The 24,465-nt window shown below is 47.1% G+C and overlaps 1 protein-coding gene across 6 annotated transcripts in view; it reads left to right on the top strand.

Annotated features, from left to right (window-relative positions):
* NSMF (NMDA receptor synaptonuclear signaling and neuronal migration factor) overlaps window positions 1-24,465 on the top strand; it is a 50,010-nt gene that overhangs the window by 6,243 nt on the left and 19,302 nt on the right. For 3 of the 6 annotated variants that reach the window (XM_084494422.1, XM_084494419.1, XM_084494424.1), the window contains exons 2-6: window positions 1,694-1,755; window positions 12,343-12,822; window positions 17,212-17,287; window positions 19,970-20,038; window positions 24,089-24,141. In XM_084494422.1, the coding sequence (XP_084350548.1) occupies window positions 1,694-1,755; window positions 12,343-12,822; window positions 17,212-17,287; window positions 19,970-20,038; window positions 24,089-24,141 (740 nt within the window). The remainder of the gene's footprint in view (window positions 1-1,693; window positions 1,756-12,342; window positions 12,823-17,211; window positions 17,288-19,969; window positions 20,039-24,088; window positions 24,142-24,465) is intronic. The other 3 variants (XM_084494423.1, XM_084494421.1, XM_084494420.1) reach the window with 2 other exon arrangements.

The following is a 24,465-nucleotide window of genomic DNA, read 5'->3' as shown; positions in this document are numbered from 1 at the left end:
CAAGACCAAGTCCTGCATTTTAGCCTGAAAGGTAATGAGGACAAGGAACAGCCATGAGGCACTTGTCCTCCCAAATGGGTGAGCCATGGCAGTCATCCCTTAGTGCTTTGTAGACTAATTGTACAGCTCCTCCCTGTGACACAGCCTGTGCGTGACCATCTCAGGGACTGCGTAGGCACTAGACAAGACACTTTGGGCAACTGCCACCCCAGGCTGGTGTCTAAAGGTACAGCCTGGTACTAGACGGGCAGGAGTCTGGAAGCAGAAGAGCCTCAGCTCCGTATGTTAGCCTATAATGACGCAGAGGTTAAACCTTGCTTCTTGCACAGCTCCAGCTGCACTGCTCCAAAGCGTTTTGCACTTGGCTGTGCTGAAATTCAGTCCCAGAGAGATTAAATTGCTCTCTTTCTTCATCATTCATATCGATCCCCTTTGCTGGCTGTGGATGACAAATGGACTTCCCACTCCTTCCAGCCCTAGTCGCTATGGGAGATACCTTTTAGTTTTTTTTTATCTTTTCCCCTTTGGGAGGGGATGTGTAAAGGCAGTAGGAAAAAATCCTGGCTACCTGAACTGGGATATAGTGTGGCGTTGGGTAGCAGAGCAGAAGGTTGTTTTGGAGGCCAAAGCCCTTCACTTAGGCATTGAGTGGCCTTTCTGAGTGTGGCCTGTTGGTGCACCTTGAGCTGGAGGGGGGTTTTCTGTGGCTGAGCACCCCTGAAGGAGGAGGCTGGTGGACATGGTGCTGTGACACGAAGATTTCTTCCCTCGTCATGTCTTCATCGCCTCCCCCTGCAAGAGGTGCCAGCGTGCTTGCAGGCTGAGAGTGCTCATCTTGGCTTCCCAAGGAGGGGGGGTGCCTGTTTGATCCTGCTGTCTGCAAGCATCCACCCGGTGTTATATTGGGGAATGCATGCCTTGACCTTCCCTTTCACGTGTGGGCTGAATGCAGAAAGCTTTTCCCAGGTTGGAATATTCATAGGTTTGCTCTCTTACGTAGGCCTTCATGTGTAATAAGGGTTAAGCGCACCCTGCCTGGTTGAGTATGAATATATTTCAGTAAAATCTGTCATCCATGGGACCTAAATCCATCAGAGCACAGGGAACTGATTTTGTGGTCTCTCAAATAAGGTTGTCCAGTAACCTTGACGTAGTTAGTGCTTGAGAATTGAGGGTCAAGGCAGGTGAAATGGGTGTTAGCATGAATATCTGAGCTGTGCTTGCTCATAGATGGGAGCATCCAGAACCAGCATAGGAGGGCAGGCTGGAGTGATAGTTGGGATGGAAATACCTTCTCCCCTGGGCTGCAGGAAGGAGCATCACTCAGACAGGGTGGCTAGAGGCAGTGGTCTAGTTCCTAGCTGGGAGATAAAGGCACCACAGAAATGAGACCAAGTTTAGCACAGGTGCATTTCATCATTTTCAGTCTTAGCAGAGAAATTGAAGGCTAAACCAGTCCTGTCTTTGTAATCCAGCTCTGTTTAAGGAAATGCTTTGGCCAGGGGAAAACTGAGGCACATTAATGGGGTAGCCTGCACTATTACTGCAGCTTGTTTAAGTTGGTGTCACCTGAAGCTGAGGGAAAGCAGCAGTGTGTATTGAACTGTTCCTTCTTTCTTTGGCATTTAACCATTACTCATCTCTTTTTTTTTTTTTCTCTTCCCGCTGCCTTCTGTGGTGCTTGGATGTGCAGAGCGGCAAGGGCTTTTGGAGAGTATCTTTCACAAAACCACCCCGAAGGTAGAAATGGCTCAGGTAAGAGTTTGCAGACATACATTGTTTGTATCTGTATGTGCATGCACCTATTTATTAACAGGCCTTAGAATTAAAGTACTTTGATCTATCATAAAGGGTTAGTGGGAGATCTCAGCTGCAGAGAGACAAGAGTCACCCTCTGGATCTGTGTGATGCCCTGGAGGAGGAAAGGCAGTTTGGTGTCCCAAGTGCTGGGTGGGCTGTGGGGACAAGTTCAGTAGTAGTGGAGCTGTCCCTGTCCCCTGTCATAAACTCGCCCCTAGAGCTGATGTTCTTGGAAGAAACTTAAGCTGAAGAATGAAAGACCACACTGCACAAGACTTCTGCACTGGTTTGTCACTCTTAGGTCTTCATTTCACTGGGGAATAAAAAGAAAAGTGATATCTGGTGTGTTAGCTGACTTGCGTAGTATGTGTTCTGCAATCTGTCTTTGCTGGCAAAGGTAACCTTTGGATTTGTTCCCAGGGTTTGCTTCAGCAGGGGTTAAAATGCGATTTGCCTCCTCTAGTTGAGGACACCAGCATATGCTAGCTAATGTGTTAATTTTTTAGATACAGAAATTGTTCCTGTCAGCCCATGATGAGTTCTACTTGATGGTTGGGGGGCATGAGAGGAACTCATTTGGCTTGTAACAGGGCTGTGCCTTCTCAGTGAGGAAAGAAAATGTTTTGCAGACATTAAATTCACTAGAAAAAATCCATTAGAAAATCCTGTGGAATCCATAGAAAATCCTGTGTGAATGGATAATAGCTTGTCCTATAACATTAACAACTTTATCCCCTGGAAGAGTTTCAGATAGAATGCAATGTAGAGTGACGTTATCATTTTATGTAAACTGTAAATGTGTGTTTATTTAGACCTCTACAAGCAGGAAAAGCTTCTTACTCAGAGAGCAAGCCCGGTCACTCTAGTGTGTGACAGCCTGGTGAAGGAGTCTCTGCCTTTTTTCTTGGATCTGTGCTGATGACCTTCGAGTTGTCCTTGGCTGAGTTGTGCTAGCTTTGTGAATGGAAGCGCTTTTAAACAATGTACTGCAGTTTTCTCAGATTTTTATTTTTCAGGCTTGGAAAACTCCAGTGGCACATTGCTTGTTAATGGCATTTGATCTAAGAACAACCTGTGGTGATGGGGGAGAATAAAGGGTAGGAAAAGGTTGGGGTTTAATGTAGCTGAGATAAGGAGTCTGAGGCAGAGGGAAGGAGAGGGTTGGACAGTCTGCAGAGACAGGCCAGACAGATCTGAGGGGACATCCTGGAATGGCAAAAACAGACTTTATGGTGGCCATTTTTGCAGCTGCTTCTGTCAGCTGCAGCCCTTGCTGGTTCTTTCTTGCAGGCAAAACAAGAATTCCTTTTTGAATGCAAGGGAATTTAGTTGCCATAGTCAAGAACTGATCAGAGACAGGTACATGTGGATATACCAGAATTCTTACGGGATCTGTCAGTATTAAATTGGAAATAAATCAGTAAAATTCCCTAGAAATGACTCTGAATGTTCATAGAGGAAGAAAAAATTTTTTATCACTTCTAAAGGCATCTTTTGAAATTCTGCAGCATATAATTTAACACAGTCTGTAGCATTTCTTTATAAATAACTATGGTAGGAAGGCTGCTATTCTATAAAAACGTTGAATGTAGAAAATCTGTCTCCCTTTTGTTCATCCCAGTTGTGCAATAAGAGAGAACTCAACTCTTTCCTCCCTGCAGAAATTCCGTGCATCTCAGTGTTGCTTTGCAACTTTCTGAGCACTTCACCTTTGGCTCAGCTGTACGATTAGCTTCGATCTGATGACTCCCACGGAACAAATGAAGGATGTCTTTGACACTAGTTGAAGATGTAGCACATATCTAGGAGTACCTGAATCTGCTCCAACTCACCAGCTGGGCTGAAGGGAGCAGGGAAGAAGCACTGTCGTGGCTGCACACGCCCACTGGTATCCTGTAGTTAATCCCACTTGCATGTGTTGGTGGCTTAGGTCCAGGAAGCTCAGCACACTGAAGAACAGAGCCCTCAGTGCCTGTGTGGCTCTGCTGGTAGTGCTCTGGGCTTTTATTGTGAGTGTCTTTACCTGATGGCACAGGTCTGTGTTCTGCTGTGATAACCCCAGGTGTATGTGTGGCTGCTCCCTGAGCTCTCAGCAGACTGCAGCAGGGATTAAGGCTCTAGCCTAAATGTGAATGGAAGGAGACTGGCCTTGACTTCAGTAGTTTGTCTTGAATAAAACCTTTAAGCAGCTACTGAGTGGCATTTAGTCATTGCTGAATGCAGTGAGGGAGAGGGACGGTGGTCTTTGAGGAGGAGGAAGGGCAAGGTGACAGAGCCATCAGTGGGACAGCAGAGGAGGAGGGAAGGGCAGGATCCTCCTCTTCTGCAGATCCAGGAGGTAGAACCCTCTTCCCTCCCTGCAGAGGGGCTATCAAAGGGATTAGTCCTCATACAGAAAATGAGGTGGGTGTGAGTCTGGGATGCCAGTTCTTTTACTGCTTTACCTGCTGATCTAGCTCCTAGGCAGAAGGGAGGAGCTCTGATTCCCTGGGCAGATGCAGGAGACCCACCATCTGTGTGGAGAGGCCAAGTGTGCAGAGGCTGCCTCAAATTGCTCCATTTCTGCTGCACTTTGTTCTCCAAGGATCATCCATTCTGGTTGAATTTTGTGTCTTTAGAGTCCCTTGAGGAAAGGGGGACGATATAACAACTTTTGCAGTCCCACCTCTTACTCACATTGCCCTACAGATCAAAGATATTTTTTCTTTGGTGGTAAGTTTTATGCCCCAGAGTCTATCCCTAGTGGCTCCTTTGGAGTGTTTGTGTGTGTGCATGTGGCTGAACGGCTTTGGGAAGCTGGTAACAGAGAACTACGGAGGGATTGCATAGCAGCAGGATGGGCCAGCTGCCATGGCCAAGCATTTTAATGAGGGGTGATTTACTTGCAAAGCTGTTTGACTTCTGTTTTCAAAAAAATTGTGGTCTGTCCATGCTTTACTTCTGTTGCTAGGGCAGTGGGTACAAAACAGAATGTCAGCACAAAGACAAAGAAGACTGCGGGGTGTACCTGTAGCAAGAAAAGGGTGAGGGAGAGTATAGTTGGTTACAGCTTCAGATTCTTCCTGATGTGAGGCCTGAGAACTTCGTGAATCAGAAATATTGTGTAACTAGCCCTAGGAACTCGTTGATGTCTTATTCTGAAGGAGGTTTTTCTAGGTGACTGGAGAGAAACACTTCCGTCTTCTCCTCTGTTGCTTGGCTTGGGGTACTCTGTGTTCTGTCTGGTTATAGCTTGGGTGGCAATACACTGTTTTCTTCTCTTCGCTTCCCTTTTGCAGCAGGCCTGGCAGTGGGATATGTGTTGCTGTCAGAGGACTTGGCCTCTGGGGATTGCTCAGGTTTTCTTCTTTTTTTCCCATTGATCCTTAGGTTATTTTGTGGAACTAGGGGGGAGGGGAAAAAGGAGGTTTGGGCTCTGCTGCAGCTGAAAAGACACGAATCTGTTAAGGGTCTGGTGCAGAGGTGTTAATGTGTCTCCTGCCTCTGTTCTTTTCTGCCTTATTCATGCAGACTGAAGGTCTGGAAGGGCTCCCAAGAAGAGTGCTCTCCCACGTTCAGCATTCATTCTGACTACAGGGCTGTTGTCAGAGTCCTCGCTGACTCTTGTAGCTTTCTGGCACCTTCCAAAGACTTTCCATCTTGTCTGTGGAATGACTTTAGTGTAGGAGTGGGTGTCCCTAGGGACAGACATAGAAGACAGACAGGGAGAAGGATTAAAATGTTGTAAAAGGTGAATGTAAAAAGGCTGGAGATTGTTTCTTACATTTTTATTTTTTTTTTTAAACTATCACTTGGAGGCTCACCAGTGCTCATGGGATAAGGAGTTTTGGAGATTCAGAGTCTCCTTCTCCCATGTAAGCATCAGAGACCCCCACACTGAGGTACCAGTTTAAATTCCTTTATACCCATGTACTGGAACCGTGAGGGGAAGCAGATGCCCAGGATGTGGGCAGTAATGTTAAAATTGATGGCAAGTGGAGCACTTGAGATACCTCCTCCTGCCTGAGGGGAGCAGTGATAAGTCCTGGTGAGGTGGGATTCAGATGCAAGGATCCTTTGCAGAGGGAAGGAAGGAGCTGTGTTGGTGCTTCTTAGCCAGGCAGCTTCTGTTTTGCTGAGCCGGGTTGTTGGGAGGGCAGCTGCTGCGGCCGGAGCACTGGGGCTGTCTCTGGAGGATGAAGTGCTGGGCTGCCCCACTGCGGGCTGCCTGCTGTGCCAAGCCCTATGTGAAAGGCTCTGGGAGCAAGGGAGAGAAAGATCCCAGCAAGTAAAAGCTGTGCTTAGTGCTGCAGAGGTGATGGGCCTTGGGCCAGAGCTGCCTAGCAGATCTTGACTCAGATTTGCTGTGGTTATTAGCAAAAACAGCGTGACTACTCCATGTGCTTTGCATCAGCACGGACCGAAATGGGTCATTACCTGAAACTGGAAGAAGCTTCTTCTCAAGTTCCAAGAAGCCATCTTCACTTCTTACCTTTATTGGTGCACTACGCTTTAGCCAGCAGTGAAAACACTGAAAACATAAGGAGAAACGTGCAGCTCACAGCCTCCCCTGAGCCAGATAGCAATGGGTAATGATGGCAAGAGAAGTCTGTGTTTGCTGAGGCTACCGTGCCACGGGCACGCACTTCATTGAAGCAAATGCCTGTGTTTGCACCCTGACCTTTGCTGCTTCAGAGGAACGTGTGTGTGTGTGCAGAGGGCAGCACCCATGTGGCAGAGAGGTTTCATGCTGTCAGGAGTTTACAGTAGGCTTCTCACACTGCCAGCAACTTATGCTGAGCTTGAGAAGCTCTGGGATGAGGCTTTGAAGGCGCTTTAGGTCTAGCAAGCTCCCTGTGAGCTGTGCTTTCGATGAAGCTGGGGCTGTGGTCTATGAGGGACCTTCAATGTGCTGATATTTGGGCCGTGAGGCTGCCGTTGGGGCCTGATTCAGGGTAAGTCTGACTCTTCCTCCATGGCTTGCCCTGTCCCCGGGATGGGTCCCAGCCATGGGTCTAGCCCCATGGCCTGGCCTGCTGAAGGGGTGGAGCGGGGACACAAAATCTCATCCCTGCAGGTTTCGGGCTGCTTCTGGCATCAGCCTGCACGGGTGTGGTGTGAATGTATCCTAAACCTGGCTCAGAACGTGTTGGTGCCCCTAAGGTGACTGGGAGTGAAGCTCAGGGAGTCCGCATGGAAATGCAGAGGCACTGGTGGTAGTTGCCCCTTGCTCCCTGGTTGTGCCTTGCAGGAGCCACTTCATCAGCTCGTGCTGATGTTACAGTCCGGGCTCAGTGGCTACTGAGAGGGTAACTGAGGCAATAGCAGCAGCATTGGTTTGTTTTCTAGATCTGCTTCCACTCAGAAGTCTGATTGGACCCATTTTGTCATATTTAAGTGACCACCAGTTCTCTCAGCTGTTCCCTTGCCTTGCCTTTTCCTGTGGTTTTCCTGAGAAGTGCCTGCAGTGGGGGGTCAGAGCATAACGTCATCGTGGGGCTGGCTTGGTCAGGCTCCATAACCCCGTGCTGAGCATTGTCCTTGTCACAGCCGTGCTGCTCTTGTCTCTAACCAGCAGCTCACCAGCTACCGAGCAGCTGAAATACTTCTGACTTGTTAATAATTGTTGTCTCCATCTTAATCTCCCTGCATCATGTTTCAATATTTGGAATAAGTTTCCTGTTTTTTCTTTTACCACGACTGTTCAGCCCTGCAGTGTGGTGCAGTCGGCTGCCCGTCCGTCCCTATGCTGGCTGGGACATGATGCGGTACGTTAGCAGGTTTGGGAAGGACAGAGCTGACACGGTGGGGAGCTTTGTGTTGCAGCTACAATGCTGCCTTTGTGCCCCATGAGGAGAAGACCTGAGAGTGTCAGAGCAGGCCCGAGGGCAGTGGCAGGCATATGGGATGCATCAGAACTGAAACTGCAGGAGAAGCTGCTCAACCTTGCTGGTTGAAAAGCTGTTGCCCTATTTGCAGTGCCGTAGGCTCTAACCAGCTCATCTGCCCCCATTGAAGGTATCACCTGGGCTCCTTCTGGTGTAAAATAAAAATAATAAAAATAAGTGTGTTAATCTCATTTCTCCTACTGGAAACTATACTGCAATTCCATACTGTGTACATCTGAAATCTTTCTATTCATCTTCAGTGGCTGAGTACCAGGTGCAGAGAGGTCTAGCTGAGATGGAGCAGGGAAGAGGGAATGGGCTCTCTGAACTGTATTTTTCTGAGATGACAGATACATTTTTAATGGAGTTTATCTAGATTCCCCTTTGCCACTCTGCTTCCAGTGCTGGAGCTGAAGTTTTAAATCTAAGGTGCTTTAATCATCAGTTTGGCTGCTAGAAACAGTAATAAATTTGGGGCTATTTTTTAAGCTTCTGTCTGTGCCTTGTGGATATATTCTGCCTTGATTTATAAACTTCTCATCCCACGAGGTTACAAGGCAGCCTGCATCAGACATGAGTTTGGCTCAGTGAGCATCTCCACTGTTGTGAATAGGCATCAGTCAGCTGAGGCTTACCCCAGCATGTTACCTCTTCTCTAGAAATGATCTGACAGGGAAAGAAAATGAAAAAGCCTTTTATTAGTTACCTGGGTCAGGACACGTGCTCGAAGTACTTGCAATACATTCTTTAGCATTCAGTAACTATCTAATAGTAATTAAGTGCCTACTCATCAGGAACTGCATGCACCAAAAACATGGATTTTTTTTTCCCTCTTAGGTGTTGCAAATTAACCAATACAGATCACCACCAATGTCAGCAGTCATGCATATTCTCTAATGACTGCGTTGGGCAGTGCTGTGTGCAAGATGGAGAAATACCATAAAGGAGCAAGTGAAGCTAGTGAGAAATGCATTCAAGTAAATTGCAAGAGGAGTGAGATGTGGGTTGGCTCCCAAGACGAGACTGTTGAGCCCCCAGCCCTGAACAGGCTGTTAGGCTTAGCTCAGGTGGATATGGAAGTAACAAAAATATAATGCGGATGTTTGTTACCAATAGACACGTGATCAGTAGTGGAAAACATGTTGGTCTGCTTACACCCCTGCATCTCGCTGTTAAATATCTCAGGCACAATAAATCCTCGCAGAGCACAAATATGGATGAAAAGAAATCCGCTTAGGAGTCCTGATTCGTCTGCTCCAAGGTAGTGTTGCAGCTGTGCGAGACAAACATGCTGCTGCTGAAAGCAGTTGGGAGAGCTGAGTTGTTCCCAGGCTGCCTCCATCGAGAGGAGAGGGCACAGTGCCCTGGGCTGGCATGGCAGCGTGGGGGAGCAGCTGGCAGTGGGAGCAGTGGCAAGAGCAATGTGCGAGTGAAGTGGAACGGAGCAGCAGTAACCAGGCAGAGCGTGTTAGCAGCAGTCTGCTGCAGCTGGCTCCTGGAAGGCAATTCCAGTTATTGCTGGAGTCCCCTGTTACAGTTTCTCGGTTCTCTTCACTAGCCATCCCTGTGCCTCTGATTTAATTCAGCATTGATTTCTGGGCCAGCTGGGCTTCCTCTCTAGCAGAAGCAAACTATTAACCTTAAATGCCATGGTGGAAGCAGTTGCGGTGCTCTGGCACCTGGATCCAGGTTGTTGCAAGGATAGATAAGGGAATCGGTCGCTTTTACCTGGTAGCATCTCATGTGCTGGTGCACATGAACACGTGTGAACTCCCTGAAGCAAGTGCGTGTGCATTTTGGGAGGCCAAGAGTTCATTACAATGTATGTTTGAAGATCTTTGTTTTTTCCTTTATACTTATTTCTGTAGATAAATTCTTTATTAATAGAAGTGTTGAATAAAGCTTCACATTCTCTCTACACATGAATTTGTTTCTGTGCGTGAAGTTTTTTCTCCAGCATGTAGGTATTGAAGGTGCTAAATTAACTGAAAATAAATAAGTATCCAGTTGTTTGACCCAGAGAAAACATTGGTGCGTTTCACCATGAAAACTCCTAGATAAGAACAAGTGAAAACACCTTGAGTAGGGGACAGGTAGGGTAGGAAGGAAGAGTTATCCTCACATTCTGCAGACTAGATCAGGCAGGCAGTTTCTCAAATATATCCAGTCAAGAACTGTAAGAGTGCCGTGATTTCAGTAAAAAGTTCTCTCTGACTTGAAACCTGTCATGTCCCACTTATGTATCTGTAAGTTTTCTGGAGCCCAAACAGATCTTGGCACTTGCAATCATCAGCGTTTTCAGACCTGCTATACTCTGGGCACTTCATTTTCCCTGTGATGACTGTGGCATAAGAACCTCAACAAAAGGCCCCACGTTGCAGACTGTTTGCAGTACCGTTTTCTGTCAGATACCAGAGCTCAGAAATGGCTGGTTCTCAAAGTCAAACACCTGACATGTTTTTAGCATGGGAGGTGAGGTGCTGTCAGTGCATGCATAAAGTGCATAACCCCCTGTCTGCTCTCACGATGCTGTGCGTCCTCCATAGAAATATCCATTTTAGGAGGGACAGGGCCAGCTGTCAGGCAGTGTTTTGTGGTGTCTTAAGGAATATGTAGTGTCATTATGCCTGCACAGATTGGTAAATTTGACAAGATGAGATAAGTACCTAGAACTGGCCTTTGTTTTTAATTTTAAAAATGGTGTTCTTGGCAATATTAGCCAGCACAGATATTGGCAGACCCTGAAGAGTTGTATGCTGGTGTTTTCCCAAGATGTGCCCTCTCTAGAGCACAGTTAGATGTGGGACTGGAGAGGGTCTGAGTCACTGGAGGAGAAACATGTCCTGCTGCCTCTTAAGGGGTGAAAAGTAACTGGAGCTACTTTGTAGCCCATGGCTGCTTACTGCACTGGTTGGTCTGGGACACCATATCATGCAGCTGCCAGCACTCAGTGGCCAAGCTGTTGAGCAACAGCTGACGGAGCAACTTCTTCCACTTGAATGGTAGGGCTTAAAAATGTTCTGGTGGTGGCCCTTGTAGTCCCTGCGGCTCTCCTCCTGGAGGAGGTGCAGATGTCTGTGCTGCCTCTGGGCAGGGGACTGAGGGTGAAGCAGACCACTGCCCACCTTTCATCTTTTACCTGGGCAGTATCAGTGAGGTGTGTGACTCCTCACTGAGGAGTCTCCCCGTGACTCCTCAGGCATGCATTTTGGACTTCGTGTGAAGTCTGGAAAGACAGCATCAGCTGTAGGTTCAAGGGCACAGATGTCCCTGCAGAACTCCTACAGGCTCCTTCTCCTGGCCAGCTCAGGCAAAGTCACAGAGCTGCCGGTCGTGTCAGGCTAAACGGTCCTGACAGTCCCTTCCTTAGCAGAGAGGCTAGGCTGGGCTTCAAATTCAAGAGCTGGCGGTATATGTCCTCAGCTTGGGAGGGCTCTTTGCAGAGCAGCACAGGAGCACTTCATAGGAAGCATGATGTGGCAGCAGTGCAAGCTCCATGTTGCACGTGTGAGAGCAGGCTTGTTCCGAGGTAGCTTGTCTCTTCCTCCCTCATCTCTCCATGGCCAGCCAAAAGGTAGCCAAAGCTCAGGTCATTGCCATGTCCTTCCAGATCAGGGCTCAGGAGCTAATGGAAGGATGTTTGTTAAATAGCTGGTGAAGTAGAGGCTCGGGTTTGCTTTCTGCTTCTGTTTGTAATGCTGCTGTCTGTGCTGGACGCTAATGATTTTATTTTTTTCTGGGGGTAGTAGTCACATGAATAATGCATTCCCTGCTGAGCCTTTTTAACAGTCCCCTAGCTGCTTCCCATCTGAAGGGAAGTGTAAGAGGTAATTAGCAGCCACTTGAAAAAAGGATTAGCAGGTGGGTGGGAGCTACTGTTGGGTTCATGCATGGGATTGCCATGGAAATGCTGAGATTTCCTGGCACTTCATCCAGTGTGTGGGCTCCAAAGATAGTTGCACTCATGGGCCTCTCTCCTTTCGATCTCACTACCCTACAAAGGGAGCGGCTGCATTTTCCTTCCGGACAGCTTCTGCAGGCAGTACCATCGCCATCTGCACGCACGATGAAGCCTGCTATAACCATGGGTGCTGTGGAGAGTGGGACGCTGTGTTGCAGCTGTCAGCTGAAGTCTTTTTGCATTTCTTTCATGTCAAACCAATCGGCAGAAAAATAGAAAAAAAATTAAAAATGGTGTTTTGCCCCTCTTAGTTAAAAAAACAAACAAACAATAAATTGGTGCACAAAGAACATTGAGCATTTGTGACTTCTTACAGAAAATGATGCTAACCATTGTCCTGCAACCCTTCCCCTGCTCAGCAGCCCAGGTGTGGCTAAACCCTTGAAGTAGACAGGACCACACAGCTGAACAAGGGCTGTTTTGCACATAAGTCATTTCAGGCTGTGCACCAAGAGCTGCATTTGCTTCTAGCCCCATCTTGTATGGTGGCCACGTACAAGCTTGAAATATTGGGCATATCTGTGAGGAATATCTCTCATTTCAGAGTGAGTTCTGCAGGCCTTCAAGGCTATGGGCACACATTTGTCATAAAAGGTTCCTCAGGGGGAGCCTGCCATCTCTCTCTCTCCTTTCCCCTTTCTGTAACAGCCTCCTGAACGTGTCGGTGTCTGGGGTGCTTTGGTGTGAAGCAGTAAAGTGTGCAATTTGTTTCAGATCACCTGTTAGCAGACTCCTATATCGGCCAGGAGGACTCCCCCGAGATGCAGCAGGCAGCACAGAACAAGCGCAGGCTCTCCGTCATCTCAGATGGCAAGTTTGAGAGGAGCTTCTCTGAGGAGCAGACAGAGAAGATGCCGAGCGAGGGACCGAAGCCACGGGTCTACACGATCTCCGGCGAGAGGCCGATGCTGTCAGACCACGAGAACGAAAGCATGGAACTGGTGGTGATGAAGGGGGCTGCCCAGGAGGAATGCCACCACAGCCACCATGCGCACAGCGCTGGCGGCTCTCACAGCGTCAGCAGGCACTGCAAGGGCTGGCCGGGCAGCCGGCAGGGCTCCAAGGAGTGCCCAAACTGCTCCCGGCTTGCTGCTCCCTCACATCATTCCTTTGACCTGGAGCAGCATCAGTCCGGTGAGACTGGGTGGCACAGAAAAAGGCTGGAGAGGATGTACAGTGTCGATCGAGTGTCTGGTAAGTAAAGGCAAGTGCTGGATGCTGGAAGGACACAAAGGGACTCAGCACGTGCGAAGGGTGACACCTGTCTCTTCCCAGTATGGCAGTGTCATTGCCACGTGCCTTGAGCTGGGCCCCTTAGTGTTTCCCCTTCAGCTCCTTGCTGGTGCTTTGCACAAGTGTCCACAATGAGGGATTGTCAGACGGGGAGTTTACAATAATCTGAGCTCCATTTGAGTCCAGCTTGTCCAAGCCCCATTGTCTCTGCTCGTCAGCAGCACACGAGCTGGGTGCTTTTTCCAGTGGCTTGGTGCACCTTAGTGAGTGCGATCTCTGTGGCTCCCTTTCTGTTGAAGGAGGAGCAGGAGAGGAGGGGTTGTGTCAAAGCACCCATGTTTTTCTTGCTCGTCCAGGAGGCTGTTCAGAGCAGGACTCTCTCCTTTGCTTCATTTGGGGTGCTCAGAGGGAGCCTCAAGCTCAGGTAGATCATTCTGTACCACGTTGCATCCCCAAAATGCTTGTCCCTGTGGCTGGAAGCAGTTTAGCAAGGTCCCTCAATTAGTGCCACCTCATTCCTTCCATAAGTAATAGCAAATAATACTGGACTTTTTCCCACACTTACTATCCATTTGCTGAATGTTTTCAGGGAATTTGGATTGTAATTGTTTAATTACATTAAAAAATTTCTGATCATGTTTAAAAACTTAACCGTTAATCAAATATTTGTCACGATCTATGCACTCTGAATTATAGGCTAGAACACGGTCCATCTTTGTCAGCTCAATATGCAGCTGGCAAAGTCTGACAAAATTTGTCTGATTTTTTTAATGCCTATATATATTTTTTAGGTAAACACACATCAAGGCTTTTAGAGATGAGTGTCCAGCCAGGAAATGTCATTGTTTTCTCCTTGAAAAGATTTAGGTAGAGTATAAGGACTATGAAGATCCCACTGTACACCTTTCCTGGGTTCACAGTGATGCTCACTGCAGGTAAAATTACAGCAAGCTTGGGTTCTGGACTGTAGTTTCATAGTTGGATGCTTAGAATTACATAACTAAATTAATATATGGGTTAATCCTAAAGAAATAAAAATTAAAAAAATAATTAAAAAATATCCGATAATCAAAAGAACAGAATACCTGGAGTCCAACTAACTTCTGTGTGTAATTTCAACCATTGTTTCTCTGTTTGTACCCTATGATTTTGGGGCTTCACCTCAGACACTACATGTACAGTCTAGAGTTTCATATTTTTATTGCTGAAATGAAAGAAAATGAGAAATACAATTGTCAAACATACAGGAAAAAGTCTTCTGTGTTTTACCAGTGAAAGATGGCTCTGCATATGATGACACAGCCAGAATCTATCTTGAAAATAGAAGAAAGCCCTATCAGTCATAGCCTTTCAGGAAAGAGATCACAATCCCAGGGGCTTAGTCTTGTGGAGATGGGGGTGCTAAATTGAATAATTTGCAGCCTCATAACATGTTCTGAATTAAGAAAGTGAGTATTTTTGGTTCTGGTGTTAAAAAACTTTTGTTGGAAGCTTTCTTGAACAAATCAAAATTGTACTCTGTGCTGCGGGACCGAAGCAGGTCACTTGATACAGAGCCAAAGAAAGGCTCCCGATTGCTAACAGAGGAGTTTAACTCCTTGTAGCTGAAGCTGAACTTTGCTGGAAAAAACATCATCTAGCAAATGCTACAGGGAGATGCCATGCTGCAGTTCTGAGACTTGGGGTCTGTAATATGCATTTTCAACTAGGCAGCAGTTTTCATTAGGGCTGGAGATTGTGTTCTGAAAATACAGCAGAGTAGTTGCTTAAACGGGAGCAAAGTAGATAGTGCTGAACCTGCAGATGCCTCCGTGAATATTTCACATTTTGTACGGGCAGGCAACGGCCACCCTCTGCACATGTCCCCAGCGTCTGAGCTCCTGCATGTGTGGCTGCACTGGCAGCACTGTGCCTCCGAGACCATATCCTGTCCTAGCACTGGCACCACGGGCTGAAAGTTTTCTCAGCTTGGTCTCATTTGCTCTGTCTGTCCAAACAATGTTACTCAGGGGAGAAGAAAAAATTGAGAGAATTGAGTTGCACATTTATAGCAGGTTGCAGGAAATGTTTCTTGGAATGTCCTTCATGCATGGGTAGCAAAGAAATCAGAGCAGAGATGAATGGAGCTGAGAGAGAGACTGATTTCCCTCGAGATTTGTTTTCCAATGCTGCTTTCTCCATTTGGATTGACATGACAAGTTATTGCTGCAAACAACACTCATGGCAGTTAGTCCAGATTGGCATAATTTAATATGGATTTTTATGCTGAGTTTATGATGCCTAACACCATTCAAGAAGCACAAGCTGTTGTCTCCTGTGCTGTACCCAGCCTCTGATACAAACACATCACTCATGGATGGAGGTGCTGAGATTTCCATGCAGCCTGGCAGGTGCTAGAAATGCTGATATGGTGTCATCATTCCTTCAGTCTTACCCATGGTTCCTTGGCTATTCATCCCAGTCGATGATAACAAGCAAGGAGAATGAGATGTTCTACTTAGCCAAAAAGGAGCCTCCTACCTGCATCTGGAAGCAGAACAGCTGTAGGTATAATCTGACTTTTAATCTTGCAGATGAGCTCTGGAGCTGAGCTCAGCTCCCTGGTCCCCAGCTGGGTGCTTCTCTGCTCCTGCTCCACTTCTGGCTAGTAGAGAGGCACCTCTGAAGGGTCACAAATCCTTTTATTCTCTGTTGAATGCTGTGGGTAGGGGAGAGACATTTTTATTAGGTTGGTTTCCCTCTGTCAGAAGAGGAGAGGTGGCTTCCAGCCATAGTCCAGACAGCACCTCATGAGGATATTAGCTGCTGCTCACAAGCTTCTGCTTTGAATCAAAACTAGTGACTTAAAAGCTGTAAAATGTATTAAGAGGTTGTAATCTTTTGAGATGTGTAGTCCCTGAGAATTCTGTACAGAGCTGTTGGCTAAACGAGAATTTGTACAATTTCTCCTCCTTTGCTGCTTTTGTGGGTTGGAGTCTTTAAACAAATAATTCATTTGCATTTTGAGCTGTTTTGCATTTCTTCTCTAGCTGGTTTTTGGAGGACAGCAAGCAGAGGAATTTCATAATAACTATTTAACATACTAGAACTCAGACTTCATTTAAAATATTTATTTCCTTAGGGTGCCTTTATACAAGGCTTGACATAAACTGTTAGCTGAGAAGGAGTGTCTGTTACAGCTTCTAGTGTAATTTCTAAGAAGCTCCACTTCAAAGGCAGTCTCCCCACTTAGATCTAGGCTTTTTGTGTGTGTGTGTCTGTAATTTCAGCTATTTTGTGGGATTGATTGGGTTTTGGCCATCAAAAGTGAGTTTAAAAAAAAATACTCTAGATAATGCCAGAATATCAGTGACTAAGATACTGTAGTTGCTACTGATCTTAAAAGCTGAGTGAGTGAATCTAGACACACGATTAGCAATATGAGGCAAGGCATTAAGCAAGGGAGTCACAAATTGGAAGTGAAGCAAGATGAAGAATGAGGTAGCTTCAAATCCTGGGGATCCCGTGCAGCCAGATCTCATACATCTGGTGTCAGTGGGTTTTAATGTTACCTCTGGTTCCCTGACCGACCGACACCGGTGTGAGATTTCTCAGTAGGAGCTGCTTCATAATTAGTGACTTATTTTGCTGCCTGCTTTTTGTCTTAGTGGCCATTATGTGAAGATGATGCGGTGTCCTAATGTAATTAGGAAATAATCCTCAGTTGGTTCAGGCAGGTCAGTGTGTAAACATAGGGGACAAATCAGCGTAGTTATCTCCAGATCACACAACTGATGTTCTGTTTGACTTCTAAAACCAGAAAAACTTGTGAAGTCCTGGTCATCAGGAACGACTCTATGAGGTGTATATTGGAAAGCCTCAATGGGAGAAAAAGAAAGTACATTTCTGGCTTACACTTCCGAATAGAATAAGCTGAATGCTTTTCATCTTCCACAGGAGGCTGTATCAGAAAGAACTGGATGAATAGGACATTTCAAACTAATGGTAGTAAGGAAAAAGCAAAGGCAGGAAAACACTTTTAATGAAAAATGTTTTTCCCGTGTTTTTTTTTTTTTCTTTTTTTTTTTCCCCTCTTGTTCAGATGTCTCTTTTGTAGTTCCTAGATTATTCTAGCCTTCTGTGCTTAGGAGAGAGCTTTCATTCTTCATTAGTAGTGTGATAGACAGGCTTAGCATAAATTTACAAAACATTTGGTGGTAGCGTACATACCAAATGAGGGGATGAGACTCTCTTATTTAACAAAGGGCAGGATGCTGAAGAAATGTACTAAGAGAAGGAGGCTGGGAAGTCTTGCAGCCTGAACAGTGGCTCTGCCTGCTGGATGTTCAAGTTTTGATCTCTCTCTTCCAGATGATGTCCCCATACGAACCTGGTTCCCAAAAGAGAATCTCTTCAGTTTTCAAACTGCTACTACAACTATGCAAGCGTAAGTGAAACTACTGCCTTAGCTTTGATCCTGTATCTTAAAGTTTGTGACCCACTCAAAACTGTATATGAGAGCACGGAGCAAACTAAGTTATATGTTTGGCACTGCAGTTGGGGTAAAAGAACCTAAATGAGAACTTGTTCTTTTTTTTTTTTCAAAAAAGAATTTCTTCTTTTTTGCACTCATAATTTCTCTTTCTTATTACTCCCACTTGTTTGTCTTTCCCTTCTTTAAGTCCTTGTGCTTCCTTTATTTTCTCTGTGCCACTGTACCTTGTCCCCGACTGCCTCTGCAGAGCAAGGGTCTGGTGGGAACACCAGCTGAGACCCTCCACCAGGTACTTCTGCTGCAGCCGCTGCTCTGAGGGAATGTTAATCCAGGCGCCATCCATCGCTCCAGACAAGTACATCTCTGTATTATGAGGTGTAGCCTGATGGCTTAATATGATTTTCTGGTCATTTGAAGAAGGTGTCAGTAAATAGCTGCGAAGTGTGAATGGATCTGAGTTAGTAGTAGTCTCTCCCTTCACACTCCATGCAGGATTTGGTGCTGCTGGATGCTGTGCACTGGGGAAAAGCTGTTCTCAGAGGACGTGAGGGTGTAAAGGAAGCCTCATTTCAAGGTTGTACCCAGTTACCAGGAAAAGATATCTTTCTCATTTCAGGTATTTCCTACCTGGATGAAAAATGAAGGCAAGTGATGAGAGAAATGAGATAACGTTGTGTCTTCTAAGGCTTTTCTCCAGTCTTGTCACCTTCTTCCTGTGTCCTTCTTCCTTCCTACATTCATGTCACCCTCAGCTCTACTATACCCTTTATTTCTCTTTGTTTAATCTCCTCTCTCTATTTTGTAGTCTGTTTCTCTGCCACTTTTTTCCCTCATATGTTGCCCTCCCCACATCCCCCAAAGAAGCTGGTGGTTGATCTTGGGATAACCCAGGCCGAATCAGGCCTGGAGGCACTAAAGGCCGGGAGGGCTGTGTTCAGTGTTGGGGAGAGGGGACTGCTGAGATATGGAAGGGATCTCTGTCCCCAGAAGAAAGCTCTGTCTTCATGCCCTTTCACTCCTCACCATACCACCTCAGCCGGAGGTGCAGCCCACCCTCCCAGCCTGGGGAACATTACCAGGGGTCATTTGCCTGGTGCCAGCCTGCAGACCCTTGTGCTGCTTCTGTTTCTTAGCCCCAGTGTCCTCCTGCCTCCTCTTCAAGGACTGCAGGTCTGCTGGCACCCCTGGCTGGTTAACGCTCATTGGCACTGGGCTGACAGGGCCTGTGAGCAGTCTGAGGACAACATGACGGTTTCTTGCTTTACCATACAAATATTGGTTGGTAACAGTGAATGGTATTTTACAATTCTGATCTGGCAAACCAGACCAAGTGCAAAACTAGCACTTTGCCTATGGGCACATCCTTTGTTCTCTGAAGTCATCTTCGCTGCGTATGGGGTTTGTTGCAGGATGGTGATCCCTATCAGGGCTTGGAGTTCTTGGAGGCCAAAGTCAGGTTAGTTTGGATAACAGTGCCCTAAGGAAACCCATGAGGAGCAGAGCTCTTGATTAACATTAACGTCCTCAGTTAACATTCCTGCAGAGTGTGCTGCCTCAGGAAGTCACACAGAAACATCTCCAAAAGTTCAGGGCACCTCCCTGAGCTGGCTGGGAGGTTCCCCCAGGTGCCCTTGTCCTCCTGGCCTCTGCTCTAGTGTTTTCAGCCCAGGGCTTGCTTCCTTCATAGACTGGACAGTGTGAGCTGATTTCACGAATCTTGGTTGCACAAGGGAGAAGGCCTCCCTGCTCCAGAACCCCCTGGTACTGAGCTGCTGTCGTATTCTGAAGGGCCACATTCAGCTCTCAGTTGTACATCTGCATGCTCTTTGGATCTACGTGGAGCTTAACTTGTGTCCAAGCCATATGCCACCACTGCCCCAGGGAGGTGTTAGCTTGGTCAAGCATGAGTTTCACCACAAAGAGCTAACTTTAAAAGCAATTTCCTTCCACCTAACAAGAAACGTTTGTCCCTTCTGGAGTGAGGATTCCCTCAAGATGCTGGCCAGGGCTGAGCACTAATGAATTCCTCTTCTTTCTCTTTTTCCCTGCGTCTCCTGGAATCTCTAGCATCTCGTAAGTATAATCTTCATTTTTTATTTCCTTGTCTGTTGGTGTCTGGGATAAACTGTCCTCTCCTCTCCTGTCCATCATATCCATTCGTGCTTTCCCTATGCTATTTGTCAGCTGGCAAGAGGTTGGTTAGATGGCTACACCTGATAAGCCTACATCACACCACACCCATCCTCATCTTCAAAATGGAGATTATAGAGGCTAGCAAGCTTTTGTCCCTTTTGAAGCTGGTGTACAGAGGTTTTATGTCTGCAGTCTGGTAGGTCCATTAGTCTGTAGCAGGGATGATGGCTCTTCGCCCCTATTCTTTGGGCTGTGTTCTGGCCACTCTTACATGTATGCTTTCTGTAGGAGCTTGTCCGGCCACCTACTCTAGAGAGTGAGGGCCTTTGGTTTGGTGACTCTTGCCCAGCCCCTGACTCGCACCCAGTCCTGCAAGGCCTGGCTGTCTTCTTCAGTCGGCCTAAACTCTTTCTGTTGTCTGGTGAGAGCTTTCCTGTCTGTTTCATGTCCTTTCCAGTTCAAAGCTGCGTAGTTGGTTAATGGCTTAAAATGGTTTCCCAGGGCATTCAGGGGCTACGCAGAAAGGAAGAGACGGAAACGAGAGAATGATTCTGCAGCTGTTATACAGAGGTAGGGCCCGCTTTCTCCCATAGCCGTAACCTTGCCTGGTGTTGCATGGGCCCTTTGGGTGTCATTAGTGACGCTTGATGACGTTGAGTATGGTTGTCCCTGTCTGTGTTGCTGTTCGTAGGGACCCTAGCAGTGGCTGTGTTGGAAATGTGGAGGTGAATGATGCTGCAGTACTCAAGATAGCTTATCTCTGTCTTCTTAAAGGAACACTGTCAAGTCTCTTTTAAGCTTCCAAATATACAGAATCTATGTCTAAGGTTGAATAATATATATATATTAATATATGCAGTTCCCCCAGCCCATTCACAGATAATTTGATTGAGATTAGCTGAATACCTAAACAGTGACTTACATGCTATTGTTGCACCTACATACATACCTCAAGAAAACGTGAAGGAAAAAAGAGGAATTGGATTGATTTCTTGTCCAGTTATTTCAAAAGGGCCCTGGTTACCCTCTGCTGGTTTCACAAGGCACATCACTTGGTCACTGTAGTAATCAGAACCGTTCTGTGTTTTTCAGATGTGCCAAGGCTTGTGTATTTTGGCAGCCTACTAGGAAGGATAACATAGCATTTGTGTCATTGGCTAAAAACTGCCATGATCACTTCAGCACTGTTCAAAACAAAGTGGGAGAAAAACATAATTTTTTCAATGGGGGAATTGCCAGGAAGATTTTTTTTTTAGTAACTTAGTGGCTGTGTGGTTTTCTTCCGTCGATAATGAAGACAAATAAGAATCAAAACTGAAGACATGGTAAATAAATAGACAGTGTGTCTTTAAAAAGAAAGAGATTTCTCAGAATTTGCTAGACAGAGATGAGACTGTTAGAAAATGACTTGTTCCTGCAGCTTGCGAGTCAGGAATAGGAGTTGCATACATCAGCAATACTGCATAATCAGGACTAAGGTTGTCGTGCCATCCTCGTGTTATGTGGACAGCTCAACCTCCTGTGGACACTTAATGTCTAGACAGGATTGTACCGTGGGAGCCAGTCTGCATTTATTGGTGGTAAAGAGGAGGTAGGATTGCAGTAATGATGAAGTCGGTGTGTGTTTTTGGCCGTGCCATGCAAGCAGACCCTGCTGAGCTGTAAGGATTGCCTGGCAGTCAGCACTGAGGAGTGAGATCCCAGCCTCATCTCAGTTTGAATGCTAGTTGTGTAGCCCTTCATGGCCTCAGATATTTTAGAAGTTCAGTGGTTATCACACAACCCTGTCCATGCACGGTCCTGTGCCTGGTGCACAGGGGGGCTGGTTTGTGTGGCACGGCTTGTGTACCGGTGTGATAGATGTTGTCTCGAGAGTGACGCCCAGTGATTTGCTGAAGTAGTGACCGCTGCAGGTAGAATTTGGGGAGGAGAAAGTGCGAGGTGTTGTTGGGAGCTCTGCAGAGCACTGATGTACTTCAGCCATTCCATCACTGTCCCTGACCTCTGTTCAGATAACGAAGGTGCTTCTCTCCAGAGTGGAGATGAGCCACTGCAGGTGGCACTGCAGGACAGGGAGTAATAAGGAGCTTTTATTACTGTAACTTCAGGGGTGCTTGTTGGATTTTGGTGGGTGAAGAGATCTTGCTAGTGATCAGATAACCCTGGGCTTTTGGGGTGCAAGTGCAGAAGCCAGGTGTGACGGCTGGGTAGGTTTCTGTAGCCTGACTGCTCACGGAGCACATTGCTGCTCCCCACGTGCTGCTGACTGGGCAGTGCTGTGCCAGTCCTGCCATGCTGACATGCAGGCACAGAGGGGCCTGAGGACAAATACAGCTGCAAAAAGCTCTCGGAAGGCTGCAAGATGGCTGTAAGATGCCCACATTGAAGTAGTCTCAGGCTTGGATCTCTTTTCCTAAGTGCTTTTTTCTAGAAGAGCTGAGCAGACAAAAAGCACTTTTGTCCCATTCTCCAGGTTTTTAGTGCATTGCTTAGCCCTGAATTCTGCCTGGAGCTGCTTGCAGCAGTTTTTAGAAGATGTATCTAGAGAGCTGCTCTCAGCTCTCACTAATGGGAGAGACGAAGCTGTCCAGGCAGCTGGGAGCAGCACTATTTTATGGCAAAGTCTGCTACCCCCACCTCCAGGGCCTGAAGAAGCTCCTCTGTGGAGAGGACAACTGAGCATATAACAGAGAAATTACTTTTATTCTGAAATGCCGGAAGCCCTGAAGAATGTAATTAATGGTAGCCTAGGCATTTAACGTTGGTGCTCAGTGTCTGATGTGAGCTTAGTTTCACAATGGACCACAAAGACTTTCACTCCAGTGGCTTACAACATATTTAAGACCTACCTGATAAAGAACATGCCTAGTTCCCTTAGAACATTGTATTTATTTGATTTGAATCTAGCATGCTCTAAAACAGCCCAGGTTATCAGTCACCATGCACCCCAGAAGGCTTTGCATACAGTTCTGGTCCAGCATGTGGCTGAGAAACATCTTGTTTTGGTTGCTTGTTCAGAGAGGCCTGTTGTCTGAGCCACAGCAGTGAATCTTCATGTATTCAAGTAGAGCTGAAATAAACCTTTGAAAAATATCATAAATAGCCAGAGCACAGGTGGAAATCTGTCATGGAATAGTGCTGCTCCTGGCTTCTCTGTGCACTGCTGGTTTTCCTTCCTGAGTTGCTGGATTTGGATTCTGTTGATTTGATGGGATCCAAGGCCAAAGAGGGCACAGTACAGACCATGGCATGGGTTAAGCGCTCTTCCTCTCATGAGGGCTGTGTTGATCTCCCTGGATCAGAGTAGATGCCTCTGACTTGGTCTGACTGCCTTGGTGTTGGTGCTGGAAGTGTCTTCCAGTCCAGTCAGTTTGCTGAAGTGTCTGCATGGTTGTAACACATCATTACTCATCCCACTAACTCGCGTGTGAGCCAGATGACTTGTCATCTCACCTCTTTCACCAGCGGTAGTCTCCGTTGCTTGATGTCTGCGGTGTGTGTTGGTGGGACAGGAGGGAATCTAGGAACACTCCCCTGCTCCATGCAGGCTGCTGGTATGTGGGCTCGTTGACATCCCCATGTGGCCACGGGGGCTCCAGTACAGGGTGAAATCACCCTGGCTGAGCAGAGCTCATGGAGGAGTGAGCCCTTCCTTGCTAGTCCACCTGCTGCTCATTCCCTATGTCTGTTCTGCTGTCCTGTGTGATTCCTGTTTCAGTGAGCAATGAGAAACAAAGGGAGAAGAGTCCCTGACTCTTAGAGGGGCTGGACAAAGAGTCCCTCTGCCTCGCACTCTCAGGAGTGTCCATAATGATCTGTTTTCTGCAGACCTGGGTGCAGGCATGGCTGCATACCGGAGGCTTACCCCCTGGTGGGCTTTCCTCTGGAGCTGTGCACTCTGCAGCCCCCCTGAAATGTGTTTGCAGTCCTGGGCAGGAAAGCACACGGTTAGGCAGCAACGGCAGCCAGCTGGCCCACGAGGACAGTCAGCCCTGCCGAGCAGTGCTTCCAAAAAGGAAGAAGCCACTTCAGTATTTCCCAGCATTTTGCCCCAGAGAGCAATATGGGCTGTGTGGTTGCTAACAGCACTGGTGAGATTTTAGCAGCTGCTACGAATGTGTTTGGGAATGAGCACAGCCCTGAGCTGTGTGAGCACACTGCCTAGCAGGGCAGAGCCCGGGGCACCCCACTTTCCTGCTGGAGCATGTGTGGAAGAGAGAGGAGAGGGGAGCAGCTCCTGCTGCTTGCCAGGAGAAGAGGGAGTGTTGCCAGCAAGGGCAGCAGCAGCCTCTTCAGCAAAGTTGCAGCGCAGGTACCTTAGTCCTAGGAGAGTGGGTGCAAAGCCCAGAGCAGGCCACGAGAATGGGACTGCCAGGTAGAGCCTCCTTGCCCTGTACCACTGGCCCAGAAAGTTCAGGAACAACAACTGCGCGCTTGACAGATGTAACCCTCCCCAGCTCTGAGTGGATGCGGGTTGGGTACCCGGTCTCCAGTGTTCGAATGCCCAGAGGGAAATATGCTGTTATCCCTTTTTTTTTTTTTCCTCCCCAGCTTTTTCAGTTCCGCTGGGCCCAGCTTTATATCACTTTTCTCAGAGATTTTGTTTGGCCTTTCTTTCAGGAATTTTCGGAAGCACCTCCGCATGGTGGGGAGCCGAAGGGTTAAAGCACAAAGTAAGTGACAACCTGTAAGATGTGGCTGTGAGGAGTTGAACTTTGTGCTGGTGGGACACAGAGAGCCCTGTGTTGTGCACATGTGTGGGTAGAAAGGACCTAGCATTGGTTGGAGAAAGGATTTGACTTGCTGATGCTGTTTTACCTTACGAGGAGAAGGCCAGATTGTTGCAAGTCTCCAAGACACACGGATATCTGCAAGCAGCCTTTAAGCTATTTCCACGGACCCTCTGCCTTAGCTGCTGGAGATTTGTGTCAGCATGAGATGTGGAAGGAGAGCTGCAGCGTCCTTGTCCTGTGTTTGCCTGGTGTTCAGCCATCACC

This window comes from Aythya ferina (assembly GCF_964211825.1).
Source record: "Aythya ferina genome assembly, chromosome: 20".
In the NCBI taxonomy this organism is placed as follows: Eukaryota; Metazoa; Chordata; class Aves; order Anseriformes; family Anatidae; genus Aythya; species Aythya ferina.
This window is presented reverse-complemented; position numbering and strand designations above follow the sequence as displayed.